The sequence below is a fragment of the Trichoderma gamsii genome (genome assembly GCF_001481775.2).
Source record: "Trichoderma gamsii strain T6085 chromosome Unknown Scaffold_10.2, whole genome shotgun sequence".
Lineage (NCBI taxonomy): Eukaryota > Fungi > Ascomycota > Sordariomycetes > Hypocreales > Hypocreaceae > Trichoderma > Trichoderma gamsii.
Genome location: NW_020171347.1, coordinates 191493 through 212977, shown reverse-complemented (window position 1 = coordinate 212977; position 21485 = coordinate 191493). Strand labels below are relative to the sequence as shown.

The 21485-nt window shown below is 48.2% G+C and overlaps 5 protein-coding genes across 5 annotated transcripts; 2 read left to right on the top strand and 3 right to left on the bottom strand.

Annotated features, from left to right (window-relative positions):
• Positions 1-394: 394 nt before the first annotated feature.
• Positions 395-4832, bottom strand: TGAM01_v203675 (SNF2-family ATP-dependent chromatin remodeling factor snf22; the record flags this gene model as incomplete). The annotated part of the gene is made up of 3 exons (XM_018806036.1): positions 395-595; positions 660-4649; positions 4740-4832. The coding sequence occupies 3 exons, from the start codon at positions 4830-4832 to the stop codon at positions 395-397; spliced, it is 4284 nt and encodes a 1427-aa protein (XP_018660754.1).
• A 1394-nt stretch (positions 4833-6226) lies between these two features.
• On the bottom strand, positions 6227-7984 carry TGAM01_v203674 (hypothetical protein; the record flags this gene model as incomplete). The annotated part of the gene is made up of 1 exon (XM_018806037.1): positions 6227-7984. One exon carries the CDS (start codon positions 7982-7984, stop codon positions 6227-6229), a length of 1758 nt encoding a protein of 585 aa, XP_018660755.1.
• A 1543-nt stretch (positions 7985-9527) lies between these two features.
• TGAM01_v203673 (SWR1-complex protein 5) lies at positions 9528-10566 on the top strand (the record flags this gene model as incomplete). Its single annotated transcript, XM_018806038.1, has 2 exons — positions 9528-9856; positions 9924-10566. 2 exons carry the CDS (start codon positions 9528-9530, stop codon positions 10564-10566), a joined length of 972 nt encoding a protein of 323 aa, XP_018660756.1.
• Positions 10567-12682: 2116 nt separating this feature from the next.
• On the bottom strand, positions 12683-15352 carry TGAM01_v203672 (hypothetical protein; the record flags this gene model as incomplete). Its single annotated transcript, XM_018806039.2, has 1 exon — positions 12683-15352. One exon carries the CDS (start codon positions 15350-15352, stop codon positions 12683-12685), a length of 2670 nt encoding a protein of 889 aa, XP_018660757.1.
• A 2182-nt stretch (positions 15353-17534) lies between these two features.
• On the top strand, positions 17535-19260 carry TGAM01_v203671 (hypothetical protein; the record flags this gene model as incomplete). Its single annotated transcript, XM_018806040.1, has 3 exons — positions 17535-17843; positions 18497-18538; positions 18979-19260. 3 exons carry the CDS (start codon positions 17535-17537, stop codon positions 19258-19260), a joined length of 633 nt encoding a protein of 210 aa, XP_018660758.1.
• Positions 19261-21485: the final 2225 nt, after the last annotated feature.

Genomic DNA, 21485 nt, shown 5'->3' with positions numbered 1-21485 from the left:
CTCTGGTCATCCAAATATGCCGCCCAGATGCTTCAACCCTTCGTCTCCTCTCTCTGTGTGACTCTCTCCCTTCCTTCGTTCTTCATCTTGTACATTGTTGGTATTTTGGCCTGCCTTGGACCTGTTTCCTCCCCCTTTCCTTGGGTTCATGTAAATAAAACGCCGATCCTTCCAACGCCGCAGAATACATGATTAAATAAGCCGCTTGCGGGGCAATCGTTGGGAGGTTTCTTCCTCCTAGTGCCGTCAATTTTTGTTTTTCTTCTTTTTAAAGATTATATTCCCGCTTGCAAGCACGTAAACCCCCAATTTCGTCGTAAGTTGGCACGTCACTCTTCTCAGTCATCAAGGACAGAGGAATATGCGCAGTCGTCAATCTCTCGTTTTCTCTCGCTCAGTCCTCATCGCTCTGTGCGGCAGATCGTGCCCCGTTGGCTTCCCGCGCTGCGCTAGAGATGATCTTGATCCGAGTTCCGCTTGGCTGTGGTGTGCTTCCGTTACCTGAAGGCGCTGCTGATCCTGCCTTACTGGGCTCTAGATCAAGAAGCTCAGGGTGCGCGTCCAGCTCCTCTTGGTATTTCTTCGTAAAGAATTCCTGTTTCAATGAATTAGTATATGCTTTCTGTAGGCGGTCATCTTTTTTTTCTTTAGCAACTTACATCCATCGTCTTCGCATCCTGATACAGGATACTTCCGTCTTCGTTGTACGTTTGACAGTTGCGTATTAGCAAGTCAAAGTCTTTTCGAAGGTCGCTCAAGCAGTTGTACTCCTCCTTCTTGATACGCGTCTGTATGTTATTCATGCAAATGGGGTTTTGAATAATCACATAGTAGTCGGCATACTCGCGTTTCGGAGGCAGCTTGACAAACGGCCCGATAATGAGACGCTTACCGGCGTCGGACTCGTCGTCCTCGGCTGGTGGTTCAATATCGTCCACTTCCAAGTTCATCAGGCTGTCGTACAATGCTCGTAAACTCTTTTGAAGCACCTCTCGTTGCTGAGATCCCAGTCGAGAATCGTTATGGGCAGCAGATTTGCTGGGTCTGCCCTGAGGGCCACGTCGCTTCTTGGCAGGAGGCTCATCGTCTGCGTCTTCTGCCTTCCGCTTCTCGTTCTTGCTTCCGGGTTTGCGACCTCTCTTCTTGGGTGTCTCCAATTCTTCTGTGCTGGCGCGACTGACGGAAGGCGAGTCGTCCGGACCACCCAATCTCTTGACCCTATTGGCCTCTCTCTTATCTTTGCGTGCCTGTTTACGTGCTGCTGCCGCCTCTGGAGAATCCTCGTCGTCGTCCACCGCCATCAGCCACTGTTCTTCTGTTAGGCCATCGTCATATTTCACCTTGGTACGCTCACGAGCACCGCGACCAAGTATAATCTCTTCGGCGTCATCCTCAATAGGGTTGCCTTCGTTGAGATAGATGTCAGGTAATTCGTCTTCGCCCATGAGTCGCGGTTTTCCTTTCGGACCACCATAGATGGATTCTTTTTGTCGCTCTTCGTCAAGCTTCTGGAAGGTGACGATTTCGTCATCGTTACGGGCAAGTAACATGTTGAGCTCTTCGTCTTCCATCTCTTCTTGCTCGCCAGACTCAGCCATATCGGCGGTTTCCAGGAGAGTTCGAAGCATAGCATCACGATCTGTCTCGGAGGATTTGTTATCGAAACGACCTGCTTGGATAACCTTGCCGTCCATATCTAGCTTGAACCGAGCACGTTCCAAAATCTTCTCCTCGACGGAATTAGAGCTAATCAGACGCAGAATTCGTACTTCATTCTTCTGGCCGATACGATGGGCACGATCCTGTGCCTGCAAATCCTGGTGAGGATTCCAGTCAGAATCGTAAATAATGACAGTGTCTGCCGTCTGCAAGTTGAGACCCAAGCCACCAGCACGAGTAGATAGCAAGAACAAAAAGTAATCAGAGTTGGGCGCATTGAAGTCTCTCAGGAGATCGGATCGTTCATCGGATTTTGTCGTACCGTCCAAACGCAGATACTTGTAGCTTCGGTAACGAAGGTAGTCTTCCATAATATCCATAATAGCCGTCATTTGGAAGAACATCAGAACTCTGTGGCCAGTTGCCTTGTATTTGGGCAAAATTCGGTCCAGCAACTCGAATTTACCAGCTGTTCTCCAAAGAAGATCGTTGCTGATGTTGAGGGGATTCATGACATTCTCGACCACATCAAAGACAAACGGATGGTTGCAGAGCTTTCGCAGCTGCATAATCATGTTACTCAGACCACGAGCACCAGTCTTGCCACCCTTGCCATCGCTGACAACCAGCTTGTTGTGGGTAACCATCTGCTTGTAGAGCTTGGACTGCAGCGCGGAAAACTTGCACTTGATGACCTTTTCGGTCTTGTCGGGCAAGTCTTTCTCGACATCCTTCTTCAAACGACGCAGGAGGAAAGGTCGCAAGACCTTGTGCAAACGTCGAATGACGAGAATCTGCTCTTCTTCAGTGAGTTCCATCTTGTCTTGACCACCAGTGTTCGCAAAGGGAGTGTTGAACCACTCGTCAAAGGTCTTGACTGATTTGAAAATGTTTGGCAGGACAAAGTTGAGCATGGCCCACAGCTCAGACAAGTTGTTCTGAAGAGGAGTACCGGTGAGAATGAGTCGGAAACGGGTGTTGTAGTACTGCTGGATAGTTGCGCTGAGCTTGGACTGCGTGTTCTTCATACGGTGACCTTCGTCGATGATCATGTGGAACCACTTGATCTTGCTGAGAATGGGTCGATCTTTGATAATGTACTCGTAGGTAGTCAACAGTACCTGGAAGCGTCCCTGGCGAATCTTCTCTTGCTGTAGCTTACGGGTATTGGGGGGACCCTTGTAAACGACGCGAGATACAGACGGGGCCCACTTTTCGAATTCGAGGTTCCAGTTGGTCAAGGTACTTAGAGGGACAATGACCAAGTAGGGTCCGCTCTGCTGCTTCTGCTCAATCAGGTAGGTAATCAGACTGATGGTCTGGATCGTCTTTCCGAGACCCATTTCATCTGCAAGGATACCGTTGAGGTTGTTATTGTACAGTGAAATCATCCACTGCAGACCCTTGATTTGGTATTCCTTCAACGAGCCTCCAACAAGAATGCTTGCTTGCTGGGTGACTTCTTCGCGGATGCGATGGGCCACAGCGTAGTAGTCAATCTTCTTGCCGCTAACTTCTTCTTCGTCGATTTCACTCTCTTCATCAGGGAACTCGCCCATGTCTGTGCCGTATGTCTCGGCAGCTTGGCGCTGTTGAGCCTTGACTGAAGATGCAAGCTGGTGCAAGAAACCGTCGGTCTGCTTAAGCAGATGCGTAATACGGGTGTCCTTGGCCTGGTCAAGCAGTTTGAGATACGCTTCTTCGTCGTTGGCCTTGAGAGCCTGCAGACGCTGCTTCGCTGTTCTCTCAATACGCTTCTGCTCTTCCTTTTCAATATTGAAATGGTGAGAGTACATGAGCCTACTGAGCTTATGTGACTTGTTCTTCTGAGCCGCCGCGGTCTCGGTGATCTCGGCGCGGTGGTTGTAAATGGCTCGGAGGAAGTCGTTGTGCTTCTTCTTTTCGCGATTCTCGCGGGCATCACGCTGCTGCTTCTCAAGCTTCTCTGTAATGCGAGCCTCCCGGACATTCTGCTTCTTCATACGACGGTAGTTTGTCCGGTTGGTCGTCATTGCCAGATTATCATAGTGCATCATCTGGCGCGCAATCTTCTCACGAAGAGCTCGTTGCTTGGCATATAAAGCCAAGCTTTTCATTTCAATGACGGCCTTGACTTTTACAGAGTCGTCAACTTCGACGTTCTCCTTGGTCGTATCCCAGTGGGCGATGTTGGCGGGCAGATTCTTCAGCTCTGAGTATCGCTGGCTCATGCGGTTGAAGACGACGACTTCTCTCTCGTAACGCAGGTGGTCAAAGTCAATGCCGGTCGGGAAGACGCCAGGAATAAACCAGCGGTTCTTTCGCTGCGCATGGTCGAAATATTTGATAGAGGGCCGAATCATACTGCTGCCATATGGTGACTTGACAGTCTTGTATGTGTGGGGTTTAGGGAGGGAGAGAGCGTCATCTTGGGCGGCAGCATCAACACCATTTGGCGTGGGCTTTGTGGCATCCGAGCCAGGTTGGGGAGTCTTTGATGCAGCGGCAGTTTGAGCTGAAGTTGTGACAGCTGCTTGGCGCTGCTGACGTTGTTGGAAAATTGCTTGCTGTAGCGCAACGGAAATCCCTGCATTTTTGCCGAGAAGCTTGAAAGCATGAATCTGTTGCCTGAGTAGACCAAGCTGCTTTGTTGTAAAGTGGCTTGATGACGTGCTCGAGTTCGGCTGTGCAGGAGTATTCGGGGTAGTGATAGCAGATGCATTAGGCGCAGCAGCCGCCGTTCCCATGGCGTTTGGCAGAGCAGCAGCCTGCGTCGTCTGAGGCACGCCCTGCTGCGGTCGCTGGACACCATTGACGGCTCCATTGACTCCGTTGGCATTGCCGTTTTGGACGGCCTGGGCATTCTGCTGCATCTGCTGCTGGGCCTGGATGTACTGCTGCTGGTTTCGTCGCATGTGGTGCTGCTGCTGGAAGTTGAGCAGGAATTGCGACGCCTTCATATACTCGGGATCGTTTGGCGGGACGCCCGCTTCTTTCATTTGTTTGAGTTTCTATGCAGAGTTATCACGTCAGCTACACATATCAGATGGAATACAGGCAACGCGAGAGGCGCATTGCAACACGCGTAAGACTGTGCGTACCCGAAAGACCTCTTCGGCCTGTTGCTTAGTCGCCCCGGCAGGCATTGGCGCGCCCGGGTGCTGCACGGGGGGCGGGATCTGTACTGAAGCCATGGTTGCGTTTGGCGATGGCGTTGGACCAAAACGTTGAAACTATCGGCTCCCCAATATGTATCTTAATAGAAGTCCACTTATAAACAGTGCATAGCGAGGAGCGAGTGTCTGGAGGTCGTGCCCGGTGGAAGCGAGACGAGACTTTTTTTGTTTTCCTTGTTGATGTTGCGCCTCGGTGCGAGACGTGAAGTGATATCAAGAGTGACGAGAAAAGATAAAAAAAAAAAAAAGTTGGGTGTAAGAGCTTGGCGCGTCGAAGCTGCACAAGGCACTTAAGAATGGGAGGGAAAAAAAGTAATAATGCGCGGCAAGTTGGCGTCGTCGAGACAAAAAAGGTCACCAGAAGTGAGGCCGCGGGTTGGGCAAGGACAGAGTCGAGGTGAGTCGAGTCGAGGTGAGGTGCAGAAGCGAAACTCGAGCAGCTTCAGCCTTGCGACGCAGCCGTGGACGCGGACGTGGGGGATGTCGAGGCTCGCAAAAAGATGCAGGCCGAAGGGGGCTGCGAGCGAAGCAGAAAAAAAAAACCTGCGCAGGGCACGGTGCGGCGCGTCGGATCGGGTGCCGCAGGCGTTTTCGGCGTGCAAAATCGCGTGAAACACGAGGTTTGCGAGGATTGGAGATGGACGCCGATGGTTTGCGAGGGGACCTGGCGATTTTGGGGATGCGCGCGCTGGCCGGTTGATGATGGGGAGTGGTTGAAGACACAACTGACAAGATTCGGCGTGATGGCTGGTGCGGTTCTGGCCTGGCGCGTCTCAGTACATCTCAGCACGGCGCCTGCGCACGCCTCAGGCTGGCAAGCAAACGGAAGAGAATTTGCGTCGTATTGGGTCTAGGGCGGCTGGGAGGTCACGTGAGGCGATACTTTGCGCTTGTACTCTGTACCAGGAACCTCCCTCTCGGACAAGGACCCACAATTTCTTCTTGGGTCTCGACTCGAGAGCAGAAAAGCAGCAGCAGTAGCTCCAAGAGACTGCTATAAAGCCTCTACTATCTAATATCTAATACTAGTATCTAGCAGTATCTAGGATTTGTTGGAGGAGAACAGTCGGATGCTCCTCAGCCTTCTGGTAGCAACACCTACCAGAATACTTAATCAATATTCGTTCAGAAAGTTCATCATTACCGCGTGTTTTTTTCTTGATGTGATATTTGGTCGTGGCTGGGGTGGCTATATCTCGAATGCTATTCGGGTATTCCATCGATATTCGTCTTTGTGATACATAGAAACGGCATGAATACGAAGGCGCAGTCTCGGGGCTGAAGCGCTGATGTCGTCGCGACGATAAATTCGCCCAGAAGCGATACTTGGCGAGGCTCGTGCTGGCAGCTGTATCGTAGCCCGCTTCTTCTCAGCCCATCTCTTCCTCTTCGTTGTCGGGCGCAATTGTGATTCATCGCTTGGCGCGCTTCTTGTCTGGGCCTTCCTCTTCGTCGTCGCTGAGCTCGGCGTACTGCGTCTGCGGCTGTGTCTTACTCCAGGCCTTTGTGAACATGGGGTCGCTCTGGGCCTTGTCAGCATACTTCAACAATGCTTCACGCGGATCCTCGTGCAGCATCTTGGCCAGAGGAATGTTCTGCGCAATGTGCTTCTCGTCTGGCTGGCTTTTCTGAAAGGGCGTCGCCAGCGGGACCTCAGGTCGTCGAGGATCTTTCGATTTGCCCGTGCCCGTCACTCCGGCTTTGCGCCCACCGCCCATCGCGCCAGGGACAACGATGGAGTCGCCCGATATGCCGACGTTTTGGTCCATTGTAAACTCGGGGTTGTCGTCGATGTGACGCTTCTTGGGCGCTCGCGACATGACCTCTACAGCACCGCGGGTCGACATGGTCGGGTTGTACAAGACGTGTGTCTCGGCGTTCGCTGAGCCTGTAACAATCTGATTAATCTTAGGGTGCCAATCCACAGCAATCAAAGCTGAGCCCGGCGTGATCGGAGTGACGTGTTCTGGCTGAAGATTGCCCGGATTTAAGATGTGGAGATGGCCTGTGGCCGAACCGGTGATGATGCTGGTCGAGTTGGGAGCGTATCGAATGTTGCTAGTCGGATAGCTATCTGAAGTCGAAGTGTGCGATACCGTGACGAGGGGTTTGTTGAATTTTCGGGTGTCCCATAGCTTGATCAAATCGTCACCGCCTCTTGTAACTACCATGCGGCCATCGGAAGAAATGTCGATGCCGCTTGTCCAGGTCTGAGGCTTGTGCGCCTCTTTGATCTCACCCGCCGGTCTCGTGAATGGCCCATTGCCGCCGTACATTACCAGCGAGCCGTCGAGGGCGGCGCTGACCAGCACATTGCTTCCTTGAGCAGACACTTTCCATGCGACAGCAGTCATCTTGGTACGCCCAGCAGAGCCGGCAGCCTTTGACTTGAAGACAATGACATCCTTCTGTGAACGTTTATTGTTAACGTCCCAGATTCGCAGAGTGCTGTCAGTTCCTGCCGTGACACAAAGGTTTTTGTCCGTTGGATGCCAAGTGCCAGTTGTAATCTCGGAGATGTGTCCCTTTGTGTTGTGCATATCACGAAGGTACATGTCTCCCTTGACGAATTCCGTCAAGATATCGCCATCTCGCGACATAATCCTCGCCTGAGGGTGGGCGCACACGCATAGAAATGCTCCGCCCGACAGCGGGTTGAACTCAACCAGGTGTATGGGGTGGGCTTCTGCGCTGGCAGCAGTTCGCCTGGACACAAAAGGGTCAACGCTGCGAAATGCGCGAAGCGTCGTCGGCGTCATCGAGGCGAAGTCGTGGAGCTTGGCAGTACAGTCCAGGGACGCAGAGGCCAATCGGCCCCCAGCAGGGTCCAGAGAGACTGTAGTGACAGCGCGCTCGTGCGTCTTCAGAACAAGTTCATGCGAAACTGGGAACTCGTCTTCGTCGTCAGACTCGTCTGAATCGCCGCTATTATCGTCGGAGTCAGAGTCGCTTGAGCCGCCCTTCTCTTTTGACTTTTGTGCCTGTGTCTCATCGCCGTCCTTGCTGCCAGTTGCTGGCGGTTTATCCACTGTTCTCCGACTGCGGTCGATTTGGGCTGCAATATCAGCCTCCTTGGACTTTTTTCCGAAGGAGGCAGGCAGAAACGCTCTCATGGGATCATCTTCGGCGAGTTCAGGGCCCTCGATTTCGTACTCGTCGTCGCTGGCCATGGCGAAAAACAGGCAGAAACGGGTGGGACAGGGCAGACAAGCCGCCTAATATGGGGGGAGAGAGTAGAAAAGAGGAGAGAGAAACGGGAGAGTTTGCAGGTGGGAGGGGAGCCGGGAGCCAGGAATTTCACAGTGGCAGGGGAATGACGGAAGCGCCACATCCACGATGCAAGTGCAAAATGCAGCGACCAGGTTTGGTGGGAACTTGGCGCCTAACCCGCTGCTTGTTTGCCTGTCGGGTTCCAATAACCTAAATCGGCACAAAGCCCAGCCAGTCAAATTAACGTTTTCTTTCTCTCTTCTCCAGGAAGGTGGCCTTTCTTCTCTTTCTTCTTCCAGTGATCCCTGCTGCTGCAACCTGTTCAGTTTGCACCCCATACGTAGATCAGACAACTCAGCACAATTTGAGGGGGAGCCTAAAACCGGCATCCATGCCATGTCACGATTCAGTAGACGATGGTCCGCGTGGCACACTATCACGAACCAGTTCGATGCTCGGAGCCACCGTAATTAAAGTCGCTGAGGAGAGCCATGGCTGGGATTCGCCAAAAAGCAAATTTCGAGAAGCAAAACCTACGTCCCCTGCAAAGTATAAATAAACTGTCAAGTTGCTATGAAGCGTCCACAACTCCAAATGCAATATGCGGAACATAGCATCAAGTTGGTAACGCAGAATAGTTGCGGTGAGCTCTTTGCTTGCTACAGTACAGATCCATGTCTTGGGCTGAGACAGGCCTCTTAGTATGTCGCGCCGTTGCATCTCCAGAATTACCCGCAGGCGATGATACCCATGCATCTCCCTATTCCCTATTCCCCCCTACGCAAGGTCACGAGCCCATAGCTGTTCAATAAGAAGGCTTTGAATGCATTCCACAGAGAACTACGCTATTAACAGACACCAATCATCCATCAAGGATGGCAGGAAATAGCTCACGTACCCCAATTGCCTGGGGCTGGTTCAAGGATCATTCGTGTGCTTTGCTGGCTGCCAGATGCAGATTTAATGAAGGTATTTTAGCTTTTAAAGTCAAAGGCTAATCTACTGGTATATCTGGCATGCAGAGTAAGGCTTATCGACAGGTTGCAACGAACCCAAGCGGCGTATCATAAGCGCCTTAGTTGCTTATTTTGGTTATATGTAGGTTTCGTTCAAAACACTCGCGGATCTACTACTAGTATTTACCTGTCCAGAGGCTCGACAGAGATACCCTACAAGCGGTATAAAATCGAGCTGACTCAGTAGATACTGGTGCTTTTCGTGGCCAAGGGCAAGTGGAAAACATGATAAGGCATTAAGATTGATTCTATTATAACATAGATGATTGTCAAATACATGCAGCGATAATGTATACAAACACCTTAATAAAGCTGCTTGGAATTACAAAGCTTTAGGCGTGTTTTGTGCTCTTCAACTAAAAAGTTAGGCGCTGCGTCATTGGCCCCACACCGACAGAGAAGTCACCGAAAGCAGCCTCACCGGCGCGTCTACGCGATCGCCTTGGAACATGCCACCATTTATTTGCTCCCTCGCCAGATCTACGCAATGCCACCAGAGCGCATAATTGACGAAGACGAAGAATACGAGTCTTCTCAAGATTCCGACTTTGCGCCCGATGCCGACGATGCGCCCGACGTTGCGTCCAGCTCTTCAGATTCAGAAGATGGCGACGATAACAGGGTTGCGAGAAAACGCCAACGGCCGGTGAAAGATGCGGGCGCCGATGGAGCAGAGGAACCAAATAACTCGGGTGATGAGGCGATAATTGAAAAAGGCAGGAAAAAGCAAAAAAGAGCCAAAGCCAAGGGCGAAGCTGTGGATGATGAAGGTGGTGAAGGTGGCTTGATCAAGACGAGAAGTCAACGCGCTGCTGAGTATGCTTTAAGCCCTCCCACTATGAAGGCGGAAAAGCTACGCTGGACATGGCTAATCAAATTATAGAAAGGAAGAACGCAAGTTTGCCGCAAGTAGAGGGCCTGTGACGGTCGATATCGATGCTGTTTGGGCAGAGATGGTAGCCGGAGGCATTTCAGCATCAAAACCACTAGAAAACGTAGAAGATATGGCTGTAGACGAAAGCGAAAAGCCAGTCGCAGACGAGAAGCGCAATTCAAAAGAAGACGAATCTTCCATGATCCGCATCAAGCGAACCTACAACTTTGCCGGCCGCGTCCATACCGAAGAAAAGCTCGTCCCTCGTGACTCGGCAGAGGCGAAGCTCTATCTAGCCTCTCAGGAGGGAGACGCGCCGCCAGACGCATTACTCACCAAGCGACTTACCAAAAAGGCTTTCCGGTCCGCCTTCGAGCCCATCATAGAAGGCACAACAAGTCGTACGGATCTGAACCTCGGACTGGCGGCCAGAATGAAGGCGGCCAACGAAGCACAGGCGAAGAAGCTCAACACGGTGGAGAAGAGTCGCATGGACTGGGCGGGCTTTGTGGACAAGGAGGGCATAAAGGACGAGCTGGAGCTGGCTGGCAAGTCCAAGGATTCTTATGCCTCACGGCAGGACTTTTTGGCTCGAAGCGAGGCTCTCAGAGAAAACGAGGCCCAGAGAGCGAGGGTGGTGGGACGGTTGTAAACGGGCTAGAGGCGTTGGCGTTTGGAATGATACCACGGTTGGGATTACAATGTACAATATAAAAGTAGCAATGCATGAACTTGCATCATGATGAACTTTATGCATGTACAATGTATCAAAGTATTCTGTCTCCCCATCGACTTATCCCGTATCTTGCAGGTTGCTCATAGTTTCCCTTACGGCCTACGCTATGCCTCACTATAAGCGGCTTTTGATACTAGACCGCGAATTAGATGAAGCAATAAACTACGGAAGCCTAGGGTATTCAAAAGCCTACATAATTAAGCATCTTTTCATCCAATTACCTAGACTACAAACGCTTCCCAGTCTCACACTCCAGGGAGATGAACGGAGACCTGGAGGGATGGGAGTTGAGATACGACGCACAAGTCTACAAACTTCTCCATCCCCTGGTACTGCAAAGATATCTAAGGGAAGTGTACAAAGAAACACCCCGCTGTGAAGGGCATTACCATTCATCTCTGCTCGCTACCTCCCTGGGTACACGTTGGCATGGCGATAAAAAGAAAGCAGCGCTGCTAAACACCTCAACGCCAACTGATAGCTAAACATCTCAAGTTCAAGAATGGCAAAAAATAACCATGTAGTCGAACCGGGAATCGAACCCGGATCTGTCGCGCACTCAAGACTTAGTGTGAGGCGACTGTACTAACCGCTATACGATTCGACCGTTTGATGGTGGAGAACTGTGATGAAGTGATCATGAAGGATGAGTGTTGTGGAGGTGAAATCGCGAGAATTACTACCTGAAGTTCACTTACTAAATTGGGAATAGACCAAACTAGGCTAGCGCCATACCAGAAGACTTATGGCGTCGCGCAACCCCGCAGTAACTACAAAATTTCTCATCATCGTCTCTCCATCTATATACTGTACTTGATCCAATCTCCACCAACAAACTAGATCTAAATGGTCGAATCGTATAGCGGTTAGTACAGTCGCCTCACACTAAGTCTTGAGTGCGCGACAGATCCGGGTTCGATTCCCGGTTCGACTACATTTTTGCCAAATTCTGCTTACATTGATCCCCCCTTAAAAAAAAACGTTGCGCGTGAGATCCGGGCTCGGTCAGGTATTCTTTTTCATTTTGCGGTCTACTTTTGGTCAGTCTGCGCGGAGATATTTGTCTACGAAAATTGCTTGATCACCACCAAGCGCTGCCTCCAAGACTGTCATTTCGTTGACTCTCGACAGATTCATGCGTTGTTATGGGAAAAGTCCATGCTCAGTAAAAGACTTTTTCCGCAGCCATTTTACGAAACTTCAAATCTTATAACCGCTCCCAATATTATTTTGCCTCTTTGTTGCTAGCGGCTATTAAGAGGTAGTGACCTAGTGAATTAGCCGCTCTAAGATTATAGCAGAACAGTCACAGCGGTTCGAATCAGTAGCAAATGTACGTAAATTGTGCAGCAATCAGCAAATAATATCAAGTCTCCGAAAAGCAATAAATAATGAAATCAATCAGTTAAAAAAAAAAACTTTCCGCCCTAGCCACTAGCAAATAAAGAAAGAAAAAAGCGAATATAGATGCAAAAAGGGAATTAAAATCCACTCTGAAATCCATTTTCATTTTCATTGTGCCACTCAAAGTCCCATTGGTTTCCATGAACGAAAATTAAAAAGATGAAAAGAGAAAAGAAAATTAAAGCAGCAAATGGAGTCCTCCAGACGTGTTTATACCGAAGTCAATTGAGAAGAAGTATATATCCCATTTCAAGGGCGTCTCGTCGCGCCATTTAGCCCTTCCTAATGTCCATGAATCGCAATCTGAAAAAAGGAAAAAAAAAAAGAAAAAAGAAATCCCATTGCAAGGGCTTGACCTCGTCGCGGATTTGATTGGCACTCTGTGATGTCCGTCCTAATTCAAGGTCTTAATCAATTCCACTAGTGTCCATGAATAGACAATCGGGAAAAAGAATAGAGTAAAGTGAAAGAGAAGACATTGACACAGCAAATGACGTCTCATAGACGGCCGTGATGGAAAGTCGGAAAAGACTGCAATACCATTGCATGTAGAGTACAATAGAAATAAAGAAATGTGAGAAAGACCCGGAAAATAAGACGATGGGCCATTTCAAGAGAGGCGACACGCTTAGTCCATAGTAAGGTCGATGCAGACAGACGCGCCAGGACGATGAAGATCATGGGAATCAGATATGTGCTCCCTCTTTGGAGGAAGAGGCGTACCCTGTAAGCGGTCGAGATACTCTCTCATGCAAGGGGCTAGCTTGTTCGTCTTGAGTTCTCTCTTGAGATCCTTCCAACGTTTCATGAATCTCCTGAAAGCCTCTGCCTTTGAGGCCTCAGGCTCTTCCACAGACCTGATGCGCTGCATGAGATAACACAATGGGAGTATTTTATCTTCGTATACGTTAGGTAGAGCGACCTCGATGGTCCTGAACGGGTCTGCATGTGAAGCCTCGAGACCCGTTAGTTCTCGGATTCGCTGGCCCAATGATCCGCTGACTATCCGCACCAATTTCTCCTTGGACAACTGCTCATCAAATTCCTCCAACCATGTCCATGTTTGATCTTCTTTTAGAACAGCGGGTTGAAGTAACTCCACCAGTCTGGCTGGTGTACGTCCTTTGGGCGGCGCCGTGCGTAATGTACCTAGGACTTGGTTCCAGATGACATGACGCATGGCGGGTGCCTTGGAGATGGTCGCAATTACTTCATCAGCAATAGGGGACGGTCCTTGCGGATCAGTCGCAGCGTGAAAGGTGATGTCTTCCATCGCCATTTGTTGAAGCGCTTCTTGAGTTCCTTCTCCATACAATATCTCTGGTGGTTGAGTTTGGAATCTCTCAGCAGATATGACATCGAATCCCACGGCCACGCAAAATCCTCTCTCATTCACAAGAAAGGCGTGTCCAGGCATGACCTTGATGGCCCCTGCTTTAACCGCAATGGCGAGCAGATGTCTTTGTTGGAAAAGGTGAGAACACTGCATAGAAGGTGGAAGAGCCCCTCCGATATCCAACAAAGGGTCTATCATTTCGGAAGGAGGACCCAGACTTCCAAGCACAGCAGAACCGCTGGCAACGGACGCCAAGTCGAGCATCCAAAATCTGCCACATTTGACTTTCTCTGAAGTGATAATCCGGGGGTGGCCATCAAGGCCTTTGACCAAGGACTTTATTGTGCTTTGGTCCTCTCCGAGTGGTTCAGATGTGCCGTGGAAGGAATTGTCTGCCAATGCAGCTGGAATGCATAGGCGAATAGGCTCAAGCGACTCGGAGGTAAGATGCTCGTACGTTGGTGTACCGCAATGTTTCACCGACGGAAGCCCCGTCAGCAGTAGTTCCTCAGGGGTCGGGAACCGGTAAGGCTCAATATGAGTCATTCGTGGCATATGACTGTCTCGCATCATGTGAGGAAGCACGAGGAGCCTATCATTCACATTAATGTGAGAAGACTTGGATCTAGCACCTAGCATTAGGTCTTTGATGCGGGCTTCATCCAGACAATTATTAACAACGAGAGACAAATGACGTCTGTCGGTATCAACAGCTTGTCGAATAAATCGAAAGAAATGGGGATATTCAGCAAGTCCCATTTCTTCTGTCCAACGTAGCCAGTGTGTATAGTACACTAGACACTCCGGAAGAGATGCTGCAGGAACAAGGTATGCAGCTGTGACGCGAGATCCTTCTAGAAGCGCCTTCTCTGTGTTGTATGAAGGCGAGGAGACTGTGTCAAACCAAGCGTATAAAGCTAGATATAGCGACTCCAATGTGAAGAGATCTTGAGAGAATTGTTTAGTGAATTCGTAAAGAATGCTTGTCAACTCTTGTGGGAATTCAAGGGCCTTAACATAAGGGACTGCGTATCGGAAGCCTGAGAGATCAGCATATCCTCGACGCAAGATGGACCCGTCACACAACAACTCAGAATGCCTTGGATTCAGAGGGCTCTCTGCTGCATTCGGGTTCAAGAGTGCGTTCGGGTTAACGACAGCCTCATTGAAGGCTTGCAGGGACAGTGCTTCGTGTTTAGTCACAGGGTTCACACCCTGTCCAGCAAGAAGGGCTTGTGCTGATTCAAGCGTCGAACGGCGGATGGTTGATAGGTCCCGCGAAGATCCATTATAAATCGTCGTGAATGCACCACCGACGCTACTACCAGCCGCCCATTGTTTGATTGCCTTTAGGTTGGCTGGCATTGTGAATGCGAAATGCGGAATAGTGCGACTTCCCGCGATTTGTGTGCCAGGCTCAACCCTGAACTCGTTGCCTTTGAAATTGAAAGAAACGACGTTGAGCCGCGCTTCCGTGCTGGTAGAGTTTGATCGGAGTGGTCTCACAATGACTGGACCGGCCATATACAGAGAATATCCAATATAGGCCCCCGAGATTGCAGGCTGGCTGCGGATTGTGAAGTTCGGATCTGCCGCATGCCGAGCTTCATCCCGTCCATCATTCCAGGCTTCGTCTATGGCGGCTTTGCCATGCGGGGACACAGTCAGGATCCCATGTAGATTATGTGATTGCCTAGGTCTGCGGGGGGCGTCGGGCTTGAACTGAGAGTGGTCATACATGGAACGGGCTCTGGGAAGTACTTTAATGACCTTCCAGGCATCTGGCCGTACTTGTATTGCAGTCTGATTTGGTAGAGATTGAACAAGGTCCCTACCGTTATCATCTCCGATTGTATGAATAGCACCCTGTCCTAAGGGGAAGACAAGCGACAATGTGCCGTCCCTGAATTCGAATATCGAAATGCCCTTGTAATTTATGGTGCTCACTGGTATAGCATTCATGTTGAGCAGCAAGTTCTCGCGTCGGCGTGCAAGCGATAGCAAGCCTGGAATGAGGATCAGTATTTGCGAGACTAATGGGAGTATGTATCCATGTATGACAAGGGCGGAAAGATACCTTCAACGAAAAGAAACGGTCGGGAAGTTGAGGCCCAGCGAAAAGGTGAGATGGCTGTAGAGACGCTTGATTAAGAAGTCGTAGTCGCGAAGGATGTTGGATATATTGTCATAGGCCCCAGGGATAAAATAAAGTCCTTCCAATGGAAAGAAAGAAGTTCTTTGTGAGAGTGAACAGTGAGGTTGAAAGTAGAAGAAGAAGAAGAAGAAGAAGAAGAAGAAGAAGAAGAAGAAGAAGAAGAAGAAGAAGAAGAAGAAGAAGAAGCAGAAGAAGCGCGTAGAAAGTCTTACAGAAATGGGAGCAACGCTACTAGTAGGCAAAATTGCCCATATAAATGCAACCAAAGTTCACAGTCTCTCCTATAACTCACCTGAGTGCTATTTCTACGAGTGAGTGATGCGGCCAGTACCATTGACCGCCCGCAAAAATGTATGAATGGCTATGGTCACTTTCGCCTTGGGTTCTCAGTCTCCCCGCGACTTTTCGTGTCAGCGGGGGCCAACTGCACGCACAGCTTGGTCCTGCAACAATCTGATCTCTGGAGCCATACCGGCCTTTGTGGCGGCCAGCTGGCCCCTAAATGACAGCTGTAGGTCAGGTACAAGCAATAATAATACTCTACTAGGTACCTACCTATACAACCCTAAATGTTAATATCATCTTTCTCTAGTGCTTTGTTACAGCCATGATGGATTTTCAGACTGCTTGCAGACTGGATAAACTAGACTATGAAATTTATATGCTGTAGAATTAGAACGCTACATTTGATTATGCCAAGGACTGACGAATACTTTCGTTTACGTAAAACATAGACAAAAACCTGCGCGATGGGTAAAAGCGACATGACCTTAAGCTGACAGTAGGAATTTTCTATATTCACCATTCTGTCTACTTCGCTAACCACAGAATAGACTGCATTCGTCAGCGCAGGGCAACAATTCGGCCTTTTCTTCTTAATAAACATCGCCAACTCGCAAATTATTATATCTACAAGTCAACTGTTATGCGTTGAAAATGGTTTCCCAATATCTTAGGTCTTGCCCTCTCTATGCATAGAAAGCAATAAGATCAGGGACTTCCATCTAAACCTCTCTAGAGTAGTGGGACCTCCATTCTGATTGGGATGTCCCAAAAAGCTATCTTTCAGCCTCTCTTGCATGCTCGGCAATACCATACAATCAGTGCAGGCGGATCTTCGGTCATTACTGTTGGGTGTGGTATAGTAGCGAACTGGTCGATAATGTTTTTATCAATGAGAATAGCCGCACCTAGGCCGTCCTAGACATGGACATAGATTCACCAATGCGAACGCCAAACGTATCGTCATCATTCCCCACATTGCCATAAGAAGTCCTATAATTATTTTTTTATATGCGTTTTATGTGTACATGTCAGATTACAGAGGATCTTGGCCACGACTAGCTAGCACCTAGGCTTAATCACTACAATGTATTTATAAAGATAAAAATAGTCTTCCAATGAAACCAAGCTGCTCTCCTCTCTAATAATAAGAATGAATTAGCTCCACTTGGTCCTCTATGACTCTTCTTCCAGATACTACTCAGGCTTGTTGCTGCAATAGTACTAGGGCTTACGAAATGCTCAATACTATCCAGCCTAAGAGAGCAACAACTCCAGACCTCATGCATTAGTCTATAACATTGCTTTTTTTATATTCTGTTCGATTCCTAACAAGTTATACCTATCTTTCTAGGACTATTGTATAGCCAGCTGCGGCCCAACCAATACCATTGGCATACGCAGCTAGTGTCTCAAGACGATAGTTACCCGAGCTTACACCCAAAGCCAGCAGCATATGCAACCAGGTCAGGCGTGATGGATAAGAGCTAAGATGCGAAAGAGATTACAAACCGCCCGCAATAGCGTGTTAGCAGGTTTTACAATGCCTGAATCGTTAAAGATACAAGTATAAAGAGCAGGTACGAAGGCCTTCTTAAAGTTTTTGAATACAACCCTTCTGAAATAATCCATCTTGAAAGTCCAAGTCACATCAAGCTGAAATAAATCAGTCCAAGTGCGTATTTCTCTACAACCTCCCAAAGCAATATGGAAGATGAGTCTAATATTGCTATCTATAGAATGCAACTTGCTCAGGGATTCGTCATCGCCACCCTGGCTGTTGGAGCCATAGCCCAGATCAACTGCAGAGGAAGCGCAGCATGTGTCAGGACGTCTCAGCAGAATTCTCAAAATATTCTTAACGCTGTTCAGGGCATCGACACCGGTCGCACGTACCAGAACGGCGAGCGAATTGCTTGTGCGGGTAATATCTGTGCTTTCCTCGAGAATACTGGTGGCATCACCGGAGACCTCATCCAGGAGCTTGTTCAGGACCTTGTCAATACCGGCTGCGCGGTTTGTGGGAGTGTTCCCGTATTTTTCAACTTCGGCGATAACAACAACAATGATCATGGCGTACTCATAATTAATTTTGTTACTAACACCTCTGGCTGTAGTGGCCTTTGCTAAAGAGTCACGGTGCTGCCACATAATGTATTCCGGGATACGACTTTATATAGACTGGTTCCGGACAGTACTGGTGGTAGTTGCAGATAGCTTAGACTCGGCAATAGATGGAATTTCCTCTTTAATTCAACTATATTTCTTCATGATTAATAGACATCTATTATACTATGTAATAATCGTTGCTCGAGTTCTAATGCAAGGCATACTTAAACTATTTTATTATAGGAACTCTTAAGGGTAATTTCAGCTGAGTAACTCGTAAATTCTAGTTTAAAAACGACGTCCACACTATTGTTGGAGAATATGCCACCTCATAGAGCTAACATGCCCATGTGATACCTCACATACAATTAGCAATTTAAACTGCCATCCAACGTATCATAACAATCCCGTTTAGATCTGCATCTCCAAACCCGACTGCCTCGGCGTGTCGGCTGCATTGGTCTTTTAGAGCGCGGGTTAAACGGAGGCCAAAGCAGTGGCCGTATACCAGGCCCATCCAGTTTTTCTGTCATGGAGCCGTCTCTATAATTACATATCAGGCTGCATCCTACCTTATACAGGCACCTATTGGAATAAACCGCGTGAGTGCGGCTCTCCAATATGGTTGTAAGCGTACTTCGTTGGGCACCCAAACTATAACCTTACATCATCGCGGAGAACATCAATCTTCAGGAAGATGTGGTTGAGTTTACGTGGACAACGGGCGAGACCAAAGTGCTTGCTAAGTCGTGGTCAGACCTCAGACCACCCTGCTTGTGTAGTGTGGCAGGAAGTAGCTGAATTGGCCAAAGAAATGCCCGACCATCCAATCATACCCAAACTAGCTCAAATTCAGGCTATCTGCCAAGATCAAGAGTATTCTGGCGTGGCTGGGGCTGTACATATCCGACTCGATCATTTGGGAGAACTCGATCAAAGGCATCCAAGATCGCTTGAACTGCATCAATAGTGAACAAAAAGTCATCCACCAAGACATCAAAATGTGGACAGCAACGTGATCGGACTTTACAAGAACATTAAGATACTCGGCGAGGGCTTGCAAATACTCAACAAGAATTTGAACAACAACGCCAAAAAGGTTGACCAGTCGCGAAAGTGCGGTCGCAATAAGGGTACCGTCAAGCTCAACACCAAGGTCGATCCCAAGGGTGGTAACCAAGGCAGTGTTGAAAATGATGCCATGGTTGTCAACGAAAACGACGGCGAAAACGATCGTGAAGACGATAGTGAAGACGATAGCGAGGACGACAACATGGGCATCCATCCTTTTTCAGAATGGATCACTCCAACTCTGAGAGTATGATTAAGATTCAAAGACAGCGTGCCGACTATGCGATAGCTGAAATTATAACGGACGGATGAATAGTCAGGGGGAATCTATTGAGGACGGAGAACTGGTTCTCTGTGTATCACTATTACATATGGGATAATCGCACCGTTTCTTTTCATAGTTTATCATTTCGGCAGATGCTACAACTAGATACAAAGACTTTAATGCTTTTCATATACAAGTGTTCTATATAAGTAGGGCGACCGACGTATTATTTTGCAGCGACTTTCGCGAACTGGGTAAAGTTTCCTTATTAGTCTTCCTTTTGGACACCGATTTTCTATTGATCGTTTGAGACAAATAATCTAGTTCTACAGTCTCATATAGTCATGATACTATCTTTCTCACGGCATAACACGGCATAGTGGTAAACTGGTGAACCGAGCCTGTAGATTGACAGGTTTCTTCTCAGCTTGGATCCGATGGACTTCTGGCTGAGGTTGGAAACACTTGGGGTTGCAAGGAACAGTTAGGCAAATTGGACAGCGGCTGGCCCATCAAACGGTCCACGAGGCCTGTGCTACGTTGATAGATATATCTGCTATTTCTTGAGCCTCAGGCCTACAGAGAGACCAAGTCTTTTATATGCCGTTATCGACGACTATTTACGTGTACAATCCACGGCCTTTTCTTCTTTCAATGCAACTCCTTGCATGATATATGTCCAAAAGTTATCACCACACATGCATTTATCTGGGGCTATTCGTATATAATATTACCAAATATTGTGAAAACAGGAACATAGCTAACATATGTAAAGTTAGATGGAAATGGACCACATGACTGCATAAGACATGTAATCTCTAGCAATAGCTTCATTTGCCAAGAATAGCTAGGTAGGCATTACCAGCCCAATCTCCACCATTCACCGCAACGTATGGGGTGAGTATCAACTCCTGCAAAGCGCCCTTCTATAGCAAGTCAACTAACGTAAGCATTGGAAGACTGTGTGCCACAGGCCGAGCCTCCTTTATCTAGGCTGCCGTCTTTGGAACCCTGGTTAATTGTATGTCTGCCAAAAATGCATTGTGTAATATGAATTACCTCGTTTTCCCGTCTGATTATGGGCTGCTTCGAAGGCTTCGAAGGCCTGCTCAGGGGATGTATGCTTTCCATTAGAATTTTTTGCTGACTTCTTTGACCCATTGTGTAAAAGAAAATGCAGCAGCTGAATTGACACGGATTTTGTAGCAGCAGACACGACCCCAGAGGGAGGAAGCAAGGCTAGGGTGGTCAAAAAAACGAGAGTGAAGTGAAGCATTATATCTGTATCAGATCAAGTTCGAATCAAAGCAGCCACGAAATATGTAGATTGGCAAGTGTTATTCACTGGCGGGCCTCGCTTATTTACATGTATACTTTGCTTGCTGGTCTTAGCTTCGCTGCAGCATCATGAGCGTGTTCTTATCTCGATGTCAGTGGTCCAAATTGTCAGGACGCAAATACATGCCCTTTCTACCCATAACATATACATAACATGATACTATTTCGCGGCGGGACATCTCCTTACGGCAAGTTCAAGTAGCTATGGGTATGACAGGCTCTCTCTCTTTCATAAGTGGTAGCGCAGGAGTCACCCTTTCCAGTCAAATAGCATTGGCTACAATGCTCGTCGATCATGGTGCTATACAATGTGCCACACCACACAGCGAACAGCTTCATTGTCTCCCAATTTGGAAGACGGATAGGCTGAACGATGCATCATTGCTCAGGGGCTAGATTTGGATCGGGATTAATTTCCGATGGAGTACTATATATAGCAGAAATTTTTCACATTATTGAGAATTGCTGTCTCTTCATCCCCTGTTTTCTAAAACTCTCTTTTTTCTCTTGAGTGTCAATATAGAAGGGATTTTCTCCTGGTCTCACTGTGAGCCATGGCTGAGGAGAGACATTAAAGGCACTGCATCTGCTACTGCATACTAGTATGTACTAGTATCTAACTATTAATATAATAGGTTTATCTCCATTGTGCATTATAAAAAATTTCTGGCTCTGTCTATCAGAACAAGTTACCTTTTATGTCGTAAGTTAATAAAGAATACTTACAATACTCATACGTATTAGCTCATTGAAAATTCTCTTATGGTAGGGTTTTGTGCTGATATAAGAGAACAAGAAGAAGAGAAAATAAAAGGCATGAGCACGCCTCCTCATGCTTTCCTTTTTGAATTAAGTGGTGGAAGAATTACGGCGGT